General features: G+C 40.8%; 1 protein-coding gene across 2 annotated transcripts in view; it reads left to right on the top strand.

Moving 5' to 3' along the window:
- Window positions 1-11,785, top strand: part of LOC122560006 (cadherin-22-like) — an 837,716-nt gene extending 825,931 nt beyond the window's left edge. For both annotated transcript variants that reach the window (XM_043710157.1, XM_043710158.1), the window contains 2 exons: window positions 5,036-5,287; window positions 8,659-11,785. In XM_043710157.1, coding sequence (XP_043566092.1) covers window positions 5,036-5,287; window positions 8,659-9,155 — 749 coding nt within the window. In that variant the 3' untranslated portion in view covers window positions 9,156-11,785. The remainder of the gene's footprint in view (window positions 1-5,035; window positions 5,288-8,658) is intronic.
- The last annotated feature ends 1,033 nt before the right edge of the window (window positions 11,786-12,818 follow it).

The raw sequence follows: 12,818 nt of genomic DNA, 5'->3' as shown, positions 1-12,818 counted from the left end.
TTACTAAAACTTTGCGCAGTCAGTTAGAACCATTTTAGAAAGAGTTTGAAACAAAGCAATAGCACTTTCCAAACTGAATGTTTAATTGTGGATCATTATTGTGTGTGACCTTTTTGTTGGACCACATCTTGGTTTTACTGCAGATCTGGTAAGTAGCAATTAGCATTAAGTCAATCATCTCTTTACTGAACATGCCAATGTATTTTCCCTGAAGCTTCATCAGCTGCATTGAAGGTTATATTGGGATACTTTGACGATATATTACTGCGAGGAACTACAAGGAAAGATTCAGCATGTTTCCTGAACTGAATTCAGCAACACATAAAATTAGAGCATGGCAAAATAACCAGGTTGGAAAATGAAGTAAAAGGTTTTAGCAGTCCATGTTTTAATAGTAACAGAGATATTTGACAAAAGCAAACAAATAAATGTATGTAATTATAATGCTCAATTTTAAAGCTGTTGCAAACAGACTTGAGATTTTTCATATCTGCCCTTTGTCTTAGAATCTCTTCGCAATGTGAGAATTCAGTGCCTACCAAAAAAATCTGATTTAGAGTCAGAGTCATAAAGATGTACAGCACAGAAACAGACCCTTCGGCCCAACTCATCCATGCCAACCAGATATCCCAAACCAATCCAGCCCATATCTCTCTAATCCTTCTTATTCATCTACCCATCCAGATGCATTTCAAATGTTGCAATTGTACCAGCCTCCACCACTTCCTCTGGCAGCCCATTCCAAACATGTACCACCCTCTGCATGAAAACGTTGCCCCTTAAGTCTCTTTTATATCCTTGCCCTCTCACCCGAAACCTATGTCCTCTAGTTCTGGATTCCCCCATCCCAGAGAAAGGACATTGTCTAGTTACCCTATCCATGCCCATTATGATTTTATAAACCTCTATAAGGTCACCTCTCAGCCAATGCTCCAGGGAAAACAGTCCCAGCCTATTCAACCTCTTCCTATAGCACAAATCCTCCAACACTGGCAACATCCTTGTAAATATTTTCTGAACCCTTTCAAGTTTCACCATCAACCTTCCGATATGATTTTATAAACCTCTATAAGGTCACCTCTCAGCCACCAATGCTCCAGGGAAAACAGTCCCAGCCTATTCAACCTCTCCCTATAGCACAAATCCTCCAACACTGGCAACATCCTTGTAAATATTTTCTGAACCCTTTCAAGTTTCACCATCAACCTTCCGATAGGAAGGAGACCAGAATTGCACACAATATTCCAAAACTGGCCTAATCAATGTCCTGTACAGCTGCAACATGACCTCCCAACTCCTTTACTCAATACACTGACCAATAAAGGAAAGCATTCCAAACGCCTTCTTCACCATCCTATCTACCTGTGACTCCACTTTCAAGGAGCTATGAACCTGCACTCCCTTTGTTCAGCAACACTCCCTCGGACCTTACCATTATGTGTATAAGTCCTGCTATCATTTGCTTTCCCAAAATACAACATCTCGCATTTATTTAAATTAAACTCCATCTGCCACTCCTCAGCCCATTGGCCCATCTGATCAAGAACCTGTTGTAATCTGAGTTAACCTTCTTCGCTGTCCAGTACACCTCCAATTTTGGTGTCATCTGCAAATTTACTAACTGTACCTCCTATATTCGTATCCAAATCATTTATAATCCAAATCTAAATCACAAATGAAGAAACGTAGTGGACCCAGCACCAATCCTTGTGGCACTCCACTGGTCACAGGCCTCCAACTTGAAAAACATCCTTCCACTACCACCCTCTGTCTTGTACTTTTAAGTTAGTTCTGTATCCAAATGACTTGTTCTCCTTGTATTCCATGAGATCCAAACTTGCTAACCAGTCTCCCATGGAGAATCTGGTTGAACGCCTTACTTAAGTCCATATAGATCATGTCTAAAGCTCTGCCTTCATCGGTCCTCTTTGTTACTTCTTCAAAAAACTCAATCAAATTTGTGAGATATGATTTCCCACTCACAAAGCCATGTTGACTATCCCTATTCAGTCCTTGCCTTTCCAAATACATATACATCCTGTCCGTCAGGATTCCCTCCAACAATTTGCCCACCACCAAATGTCAGGCTCATTGCTCTATAGTTCCCTGGCTTGTCCTTACCACCCCTCTTAAATAGTGGCACCTCATTAGCCAACCTCCAGTCTTCCGGCACCTCATCTGTGACTATCGATGATACAAATATATCAAGAGGCCCAAGCAATCACTTCCCTAGCTTCCATGGAGTTCTAGGGTACACCTGATCAGGTCCTGGGGATTTATCCACTTTATGCGTTTCAAGATATCTAGCACTTCTTCTTTGTAATATGGACATTTGTCAAGATGTCACCATCTATATCCTACATTCTATATCCTCCATGTCCTTCTCCACAGTAAATACTGATGCAAAGTACTCGTTTAGTATTTACCCCATCTCCTACAGCTCCACACAAAGGCCATCTTGCTGATCTTTGAGGGGCCCTATTCTCTCCCTAGTGACCCTTTTGTCCTTAATATATTTGTTGATCTGATGTTTACTGATACTGTACTGTTCTCTAAGGTAAAAGAAATCAATTCAATCTCCCAACTTTCATTCTGCCCTCAGCTTTTCCTCCATTTTCTCTTCTTGGTTACAGGGAGACCCTGACTTATGAACCTCCAGCTTACATACACTCGTATTTCCGAACTATATCCTATATAGGGTGCAATTTTAAAGGTCTGACATACAACCATTTGCTGTGTTGATGAACGGCTACTGTGTATTGTCCTGTATTGTATTCCAACTTCTGTGCAAGTCAACTTGTGAACAGATTCAACAACAGAACTCATTTACAACTCGAGGGTGTCTGTATATTGAATGATCCATTGTACCTCAAGTCACTAATGGCTGGACAGTTGCTTCCTTACAAATTGGAACCTAACTCATGTGAACGCACCAAGAGCAGCCTATCTCGAGGGGTCATTGTCTTGACAAGTGAATGCCACTGTCCGATCGATCCAGAAGATCTGAGGTGTTTTGATTCATTTTTTTTAAAGATTGACTTTCAGAGGATGAATAAAATGGATCAATGAGAGGATAGATTTCCTGAGCCAGGCACTCATCTGGGGATACAGTACCTCATTTAAAAACAGTCCTCTGAAAATCACGTCTATTCACTTTTCACACTTGTGTAAAAAAATGAAAATATATCCTTACCACAAGTTTTCAGTTTACCTCCTGTGTTAACACAATTTCTAAACTTAGAGTCACTACACATGTCTTGTGGTAAAGTCAGGACCGGAGGAATTTAGTGGTTCATTTTCTTTAAATGATAGGCTACATTCAACTTACATTCAGAACCTCAAAGCCTATGCTTTTGAAATATGGAGTGAGAGGTTAAGAGGGGATAACATTTAAGAAGTATTCAGATATACACTTATGATGCCTAGCCATAACACTACAGGCCAAGTGCTGGAAAATGTGTTTCGAATAGTTAGGCAGTTGTTTCTGACCAGCACATGCCTAAGGGTTTGTTTTGTACGTTGGAGACTTCTCTGACTCTCTGCTCAACTAAACTACTGACTCATTTGACAAAAACAAAGCAAAAACTAACACATTCATTAGATGTTCCTTATGTTTTCACTGTGGGGTAAGTTCAGGAATTTCTACAGAAAGATGAAAAATGAAAAACATTGTTGATAAACTTCTATATTCTTTCATTAACTGTTAAATGTTGATGTCTACATATTGCTGTGAATGTCTGTATGATCATTTCCTCAACGTTTTAATTCAAGACATATGTAGAGGTAAAGTTCCACAGTTCCACAGGAGCATTGGGCTGCTCTTTCAGAGACAGAGATGATTGGTGGTAGTTTAACCTGAGGGTCACCAGGTTAGCCTTAGGTAAGGGGTGAGTTTGAAATGGCTGCTCCATCATGGTGGCATTGCCAGTTTAGAAGGTGAACCGTGGACTGTTGGCATCACTGTGCACCACAAATAGCCACCCAGCCAACTGAATATATCACAACAAAACTCAAGTACTGTCCAGAGTAACAGGGCAAAATGGAACATCTTAATTTACAAACAAATAATGACCCAGAACTAATCAAACTCCTCAAACCCAAAGTAACAATGAGAAATGAATTTTTACATTCTGGTTGGGAATCAATTGGTCCTGTCCATTCAACCACTGGACCAACAGTATCTGGACATTATCTGTGAAGTACTAACAGTTTTCGTGTTTTATTTTCCTCAGGATGTGGAGTTGTACAAAACCCAAACGGTTGATATAATAGTTAATCTTTTTTTAAAAAAGAATCAACATTTAAAAGTAACATCACAATGAAACATTTTAATAGTTTACAGCAAAGAGCCTTGAAATTTAATGGCATGAACATCCCTTCATGAGTCACTTGTCCAGGTTATCGCTGCAAAACAGTGCAGAGGCTATCTCATTCTGGTTGATGTGTTTATCTTCTTAGTGGAGTTGTTGTAAAAGGCATTAAGGCATAACCAAAAAGACTGGCAAGGTGTTATTGAAGAGAAGTCTAAATATGTATTTATCAATGTTTGCACCGTGTTACTTGGAATGAGGAGTTAAATAGACTAATTTCAAATGCTACTTGAAGGCATGGAGTGCGAGAAGCAAAGTTAATCCAATTTATCACCGTCAATGAGCTGAAAGATGTGTGTGATTTGCTCTGCTACAATCACTCACAAACATATACAGATGAGTCAATTTTTCAAGGCTAAGATGGAGCAGAACTGACAGCTTCTTGAGATGGGTTTATGGGATTGAATATTAGTTTTATTTGGCGCTAGACATCGCTAAACTGAAACTGAAAAGCAATGTAAAGCTTGGTTGAGTAGAGTGAGGAGACATTTATCAGTGTTTAGATTCAGACGAATTATATGGGCTGCTGGTATCCACAGAACTGCAGGCTTCTTGCTGCAGTGGTTGAAGCAGAATTCTGAAGCAGAAAACAGCCTGTGATCTTTCATTTGTGTACAACATTTAAAATATGTTGGTGCTAACCAGATGAATTTTGCCTCTTTTAGAAAACACAGCTGGAATTCTAACGCACAAAAATGGCTTTAACCGCCAAGAACAGGACATCTACTTTCTCCCGATTCTAGTGGTTGATAGTGGACCACCACCCCTGAGCAGTACAGGTACCCTCACTGTCCGGGTGTGTGGCTGTGACAGCGATGGTACTATCCAGTCATGCAGTGCCACAGCGTATGTTGTTTCTGCAGTGCTGAGCCCAGGAGCACTAATAGCTCTGCTGGTCTGCATTCTTATACTGATAGGTAAGCAATTAAAGTGATTCATTAAATTAAACAAAAACAGTTATTTATTGGTTGTTCTACTAGGAGCCTTAAGATTTAATGAACCAACCTTTATCCATTCAGAATGCAGCAGGCAGTAGCTGAACTAAAGACTATGGACAGATCTTCCATTCTCCAGATGGAAATCAGGCACATCCTAAATTGGAACAGTAATAATGAACATGAATCTGTGGGAATTGACACGGAAGTATGAACATCCAATGGGAATTCCCTCTGCTTCCTTCAAATAGTTTAGAAAGAGACTCTGGAGAATTGTACCTGGATAATTACTCAGAAAACTGTAGAAGAAAAACCGTAGACTCTCTTCCCAGTGACGAGACATTAAGCCCCACCTTGTTTTCGCTCAACTACTCAACTGCTTCCTCACCAACCACTCTGACTCATCAACTCTCAGCCTAATCCTCAAATTCTCTCACAGCACGTCGGTCCCTCAAACATCTAGCTGTCTGTTGACCCCTCTGATGCTCCCTGCCCCTCCATTGCACTCTGCCTCCCCTTGAATCCATGTTTCCCCCAACTCTCTGATAAACACCTTCCTCTCCCAGACCCATTGGTGACCTAATGTCACACCCTACTGAGTGATTACCTTAACTGAATTTCACCCAACCCACCTGTAACACTGCCACTCTTCATCCTCCTGCTGCTCTGCTCCCTTACCTATACCTCAGCCTGCCCTCTCACTCACATACTTCACCCGCCTTGCCCCCTCCCTTACTGGCATCCATACATTCATCTATTTACTACTATGCTCTCCCTCTTACACTGAGAGGTTCATGGGCATTTATACTTTATAAACGACAATACAACAGCTAGTCTTGTACAAAGGGAGCAAGCTTCTACACAGTTTTCACTACTTCCGCTGAGGATTCCTGCACTGACCATAAGGGGGAGGCAATGGCCTAGTGGTATTATTGCTAGACTGTTCTTTGCAAACGTCCATTCCTAAATGTCAGCATTCCCACTACCACCACCCCCCACTCCACTCACAAATCTGGAAGTGCCCCAGTCCCTACTGCCCACTTGCAGGATCGCCCACATGCCAAACACGTTTTGCCAAGAGTTGGTCACGCTTGGCAAGACCATGGATAATGTCAACTTGACTGTGAGCTGATGTAGCAATGACGGTGGGTAAACGGGAGTTGGTGCAAGAAAGTACAGGGGCAGCAGAGTTATAATCTGCTTCATGTTTGTGGAGAGCAGAGGAGGGAGGCCAACCAGGATTGTGCTGGAGTAGGAAAACCTGGAATTTGGAAAAAATGCTTGGAGGAGGTTGTTGGCTGCAGAATGGGCTGAGGCATGGATAGGGTAGGGTGAACGTGGATATGGAAATGCATGGTTTACTCTTAGCCATTTTCAGAAGACCTATTACAGTAAAGTTACAAACACTTTAGCTTCAGACAGTTAACAGGTGTCTATCTTAGGAAAATGTTGAGTTCAAGGTACAAACAATTAGCGGATGTAAGGCAATCTCAACATGCATTCAGTCCTCGGCTTAACTTAAGCAGTCACCCAGCCCCAGTCCCCAAAAGGTTCCTTCTTGGAGTGTTAAGTGTTGCCCTGATTTCAAAGCAATCAAAATCCAGAGTTCTAAGGAAGGAATTGAATGAATTCTGTTTCACTGTGAAGGAGTAGGAAATTGTGGTCGAATTAGATAAAATTGTTCAGTGATATTTAATTGATTTTAAATTCTTGTATGGAATGTGATTTCGCTGTCCCAGCCAACATTTGTCAGCACCATGCCTAGTTGCCCTCGGACTAAGTCACTTGCTCTGCCATTTCAGAGGGCAGTTAAGATCCAAGCACACTGCTGTGGGTCTGGATTCATATGCAGTCCACACCAGAGGAGGATGGCAGATTTCCTTCCCTGTAGGGTATTAGTGAACCAGATGAGTTTTTATGACAATCAATGGTGGCTACATGGACCATTATTCATTCCGGATTTTTACAAATTGAATTCAACTTTCATTTTTTTGCCAGGATAGGAACTGAAGCTATGTCTCCCGGACATTAGTCTGTGTGTCTGGATTACTAGTCCATTGACTGTCACTACACTGCTGTCTCCCTGGTAAGATGGAAAAACAGGTGGCAGAGCCACTGTTGGTCAGCATTTTGGGATGACGTTCTCATTAGGCACTGCCAGCTATGAAGGGAATATCCCTGTCAGAGACCCTGGCCTATGCCCTACCAGTCAGTCAGAGGCTGGCAGCTTCCTAATACCAGCAATGCCACCTTTCTTCCAGTACTGCAATGTGTCTTGCACCATGGATCCACAATGGAACCCAGGGTAAAATGGTGAGTGGGCCAGATTTATTGGGAGCTGAAAATGTGTTGCTGGAAAAGCGCAGCAGGTCAGGCAGCATCCAGGGAACAGGAGAATCGACGTTTCGGGCATAAGCCCTTCTTCAGGATTTATTGGGACTGAGTGGAGAGGGTTAAGAAAAGTTTTACCAGGCAGTTGCCAGGAATGGAGGGTTTGAGTTGTAAAGAGAGGCTGAAAAGACTGGGAGTCTTTTCACTGGAGCAGAGGGGGCTGAGGGGTGACCTTATAAAGGTTTATAAAATCATGAGGAAGTATAGATAAAGTGAATGGCACATGTCTTTTCTCTAGGGGGGGGGGGGGATTTCAAAACTAGGGGGCATATTGTTAAGATGAGAGGAGAAAGATTTAATGAAAACATGACAGGCATTTTTTTAATACAGAGAGTGATTTGTGTGTGGAAAGAACTTCTAGAGGGAGTGGTTCATGTGGGTACAGTTACAACATTTAAAAGACATTTGGATAAGTACATGAATAAGAAATGTTTGGAGGGATATGGGCCAAGTGCAGACAGGTAGGACTAGTTTAGTTTTGGGATTATGGTCAGCATGGACTGGTTGGACCAAAGGGTCTGTCTCTATGCTGTATGACTCTATGACTGTGTGAGTGATGTAGCCAACAAGGGCTTTGTGGGTCAATTGAGGAGTCAGGGTGAGATTGATATTTCTCCAGGTCCCTCTGTTCCCACTCATGGATACCTTCATCAGGCATAAAGTGTCTGACAAGGAGAGAATCTTCTATTACTGGTCCCAGGCCTATATGCTTCTGTATGTTAGATAATAAACCTGGAAAAATAGAATATCTTTTGGTGTTATCGATCTGGAATGAGTCTGATGGCCTCCTTCATGCACATCTTTCTTGTATTCTTCTGAAAAGTGTTAACAATCTATGTGCATGTTGAGCCCCACCTTGACGTTACTTGAAACTGTAAACAAATTTCACTTCAGCATCTTAAAACAAATAATTTTGCAGTAGGAAATAATTCCTTAACATTATGTCTTTTGTTTTGATACAGTACTTGTCCTCCTCATCTTAACTCTGAAGAGGCACAGGAAGGGTCACATGGTCTCAGAGGATGAGGAAGACATGCGTGACAATGTCATTAAGTATAACGACGAGGGAGGAGGTGAGGAAGACACTGAGGCCTACGACATGACGACATTGCGAAGTTTATATGATTTTGCAGAAGTCAAAACAGATGGAGAAAATGTGACGCCTGAACTGCATTCTTTGCCCCAATGGTTTCAGAATCCAGATGCAGATTTTTCTATTTTCAGGAGTTTTGTCTGTAAAAAGCTGGAAGAGGCTGATGCTGATCTCTCTGTTCCTCCGTATGACTCTTTTCAAACATACGCATATGAAGGCACAGGCTCTGTGGCACAGTCACTCAGCTCCATTAACTCTCTGTCGACTGACTCAGATCAGGACTATAACTACCTCAGTGACTGGGGGCCTCGGTTTAGGCAGCTCGCTGGACTTTACTCAGGAAACCAGGCAGATGACGGATCATAGCATCCAACAGTGAAACTCCCAGTTACTCTTGCATTATTGCAAAAATAGTACAATCATTCCCAACAAAAATAGTGCAGCTTAGGTCCTGAAAGCTGACACTTGGGAAAGTCTAAACGAAAACTTTCCTCTTCAAAAACACATCACCTTCTCCAACTAAAGTCCCCAATCTGGAAATTGGCAAGTCTTTTTCAATCAGTTACTGTGGCTGAAGATTGCCAGTGAAATGGTGATTGTAAACACAACATAGAACACAGTGTAGAATCTTGACAAATCTCCAGACGTCAATGCATTAAAAAGCCTGGCAGCTACAGTGAAGTATTGTACAATGGTCCAAATTTGAACACAATAGATCAAGTTACTGCTGGCCATGAAGTAGCAATGGTGTCTATGAAGTGATGTAGAAACCAAGAGTCACTGTCAATGAAGCTGCAGTTTGGTCCTGCCAAGTTTGCTGTTTTGAAATTATTTAATTGATTTGACTGTTAAATAGTTCTGTTAAAATTGTTACAAAATGTTGTTGCTTACATGGTTTCTTTTATTTTCGGGAAGAAAAAGAATGAAAGTTCTGAGGCATTGGCATCACTGCAATCCTTGATTGCACAGTAAGTTGGCAGTGCCAGTTTTAATTAATAACATATCCAGCTGGATAACTAGCAGCGGTCAAAAGGTGCCACTAAGTTAACTGGCTTGGAAGTACTTGATCCATGGTACACCAGAATGAAAGCCAATTTGCAAACATCGATTGGGAACAGTTTCATCAAAAAAGAAACAAAAGAAAAAGGATCTTGAAACAGTCTTTGATAATTTGCTTGAGTTGAAAATAGAGAAATTAACCGTCAGGTTGACACCCATGAGAAAAAATGAATTCCCAATAGCCTCACAATGATCGGCAGATCAGTCAAGAGATGTATAAATTAAAATCTAGAATTCTATGGCTTTGTAATTCACAAAGATTTGTGCATTTTTCCCTGTAATGCACTGTATGCTCAATGTACCAGTGTAAACACTTCTCTGTACTCTTGCTGGAGGGCAGTGCAAGCAGAACTACCGATGTGATTTACACTGACAATACAATGATAAACCAGGGCCACTGGTTTTTGGTGACTTCCAGTTCCACACCTCACTCAAATCTTTGAATGAGGCAATGTTTGTTTTGAATAGTTGGGATACCAGGACTTTTACATGCGTTGTGAACCAATCTGTTTTTCCACAGAAATGGAAAACCGAGTATCTGTAAGGTGTGAAGAGGTAGAGCTCCTCTGTCACTGAACAAACAAGTCCAGAGTATGTTCTTATTGTTTTAGATCTAGGAGTTTTAACCAGAGAATCATGGATTATGTTCTAACTCAAATTGGAAATCGCATCCCAGTGGCCTTGGTTACAACGCAAAAATAGTTGGGTGACTTTTCCTGTATTTGTGAAGGTTACCTTTATTTTGTGTTTTTGTTGTTGTTTGCTACACTTGCAGTGAGGTTAAGAGCTTGTAAACACCATTGGCAGCTTCAGACCCTCCAGGTCTGCTATGTCAGAACAAATGACCTCCGTAACACAGCCTTGTCACTTCAGATTCTCAGCTGTACCTGCCATTGTTGTGTCCTTTTGCTGGAGTTCACTGATTTGAGGAATTCTTTCATTCGAAACAACCTTCAATGCTTCTAGGACGCCAATGCAATAAGTTGAAGCTTGAGGTGACAATTTCCACTGGGTCTGAGTTCCATTCTTCCTTTTCTTGATCGTAATGTGGCTTGAGCATTGACTTTTATCCCAGTTCCTCGCAGACTACCCCATCAAATCTTGATAGCACTGTCAACCAAATTTGGTTTGTTCTTGCTGGGACCTCAGGACATTTGAGGCTTAATGTCACAAGCTCACAATGTAGTATTCTTTAGCTATAAAATCCAACACAATCCTTCGTGTCACAAAGAATCAAAAGCGTGTGGAATGGAGACAGAACTTCCCCCAGTTTGGATACCCTACAGACAGAACTACCATCCTCCACAATAAATGTCAGATGTCAACAGAAAGAAATAGACTGAACATTCCTGACAGTTCTGGCTGTAGGCCAAGTTAGAGCTCGCAAAGCATGACGTTTTATACAGAAAGACGCTGTTATAAGGTCCACTATGTGAAATGCAAGTATCTGTATCAGTTTTCCTTTTGCTGTAAAATATGACAGAATTGGTACATTTTTATACTGCCACCCACCCCAGACCCTCTCCCTGTATAGTGATCAAAGGAAGTAGTGAAAAGGTAAATATTTCTGGTGCTATGTTCAATATTTTGAAATGCGATAATCAGAAAATAAAACTTTCAATACTCGTTTTCATGTGATGAATGAGGTTTCTTACCATGAAGTTGACTATTTACAATTATAATTTTTTGTTTGAGGCCTGACCCGAATGAAGGTGGCCAGAAATTTGGCAAAATTGGCAAGTATAAGATAGGTAGAGGCCAGTGAAAAAGCAATGGTTGCTTGATTCTTTTAGAAGGAGGGAGAGGAAGACTGAAGGAAGGCTGGAGTCACGGAATAAAATTAGAAACTGGATCAGGCAGCATATGTTAGGAGAAAGAGAGCAAGGAGAGCTAACATTTCAGATCTTTCATCAGAACTGGATGATGTGAGAGTTTAACAGCACCTAAGCAATTCCTGTAATTCCAGAGAGTGGGTTGAGATTGAGGAAACTGCAGTACCAGAAAACATAGAACAATGCAGCACAGAATAGGCCCTTCGGCCCTCGATGTTGTGCCGACCTGTGAACTATGTGACATGTATCACTCAATAATTAACATGCATGCCAAAGAAGGTAATAGAGTTCCAAAGATGTATAATGGGAGTTATATCAAGAAATTGAAAAGAGTTAACAAGGGTAATATCTATTCAATTCACTTAATAGTGGAGATCACAGACCCTTTACACATCGCATCTAATTTTCCTAAATGGAGCTAGTGGAAAGGGAAAATATGTAATAGACAGGTGATTCCACAACTCTCTGTAGTTGAATTTCACCCTAGATTTCTTGATATAACTCCCAATATAGATCTTTGGAACTCTATTACCTTCTTTGGCATGCATGCTAATTATTGAGTGATACACGTCACATTCTCCGGTATTGCAGTTCCCTCAATCTCAACTCAGTCTCTAGAATTACAGGAATATGTCTCAAAATCATCATTAATTCAACTAGTTGCAGTTTCCTCTCTGAAATTCTGGTTGGTGTATAAAAGAGGTCTATTATTTATCTCATCTAATCTTTCTGCTAATTTTGGCCAGAGATGACAAAATGCAGTACTTTGTTTAAAAAAAAAGCCAGCTTCTTCCTGTAATTTGTTTGAAGAGAATAAAATCTATGTACTGAAAAGCAAAGAATGAAATATTGACTAAATTTAAATTAGATTTTGTTAAATACTCCAATACCTTGAGGTACATTAACTCTCTCCCATGAAAAATGGACAACAAGCCTTTGAAAAATTAACCAAGGCTCTCAGCTATGCACAGCAGGAATAAAAGACCTAACCATTTCAATAGGACTGTTTCATAATTCAGAGATCTTTATACAATCAATTCCAGTGGCAAACTGGCTGTTTTCTGGGCAAATACATCTGCTGGCTCTATGCAAAGCATATCCCACTGACTAAATAAAAATGATTTTTTTTTTTGTGACA

Source organism: Chiloscyllium plagiosum, chromosome 20 (genome assembly GCF_004010195.1).
Source record: "Chiloscyllium plagiosum isolate BGI_BamShark_2017 chromosome 20, ASM401019v2, whole genome shotgun sequence".
NCBI classification, from domain to species: domain Eukaryota; kingdom Metazoa; phylum Chordata; class Chondrichthyes; order Orectolobiformes; family Hemiscylliidae; genus Chiloscyllium; species Chiloscyllium plagiosum.
The sequence above is the reverse complement of the archived record's forward strand: the minus strand, read 5'-3'. Positions and strand labels throughout refer to the sequence as shown.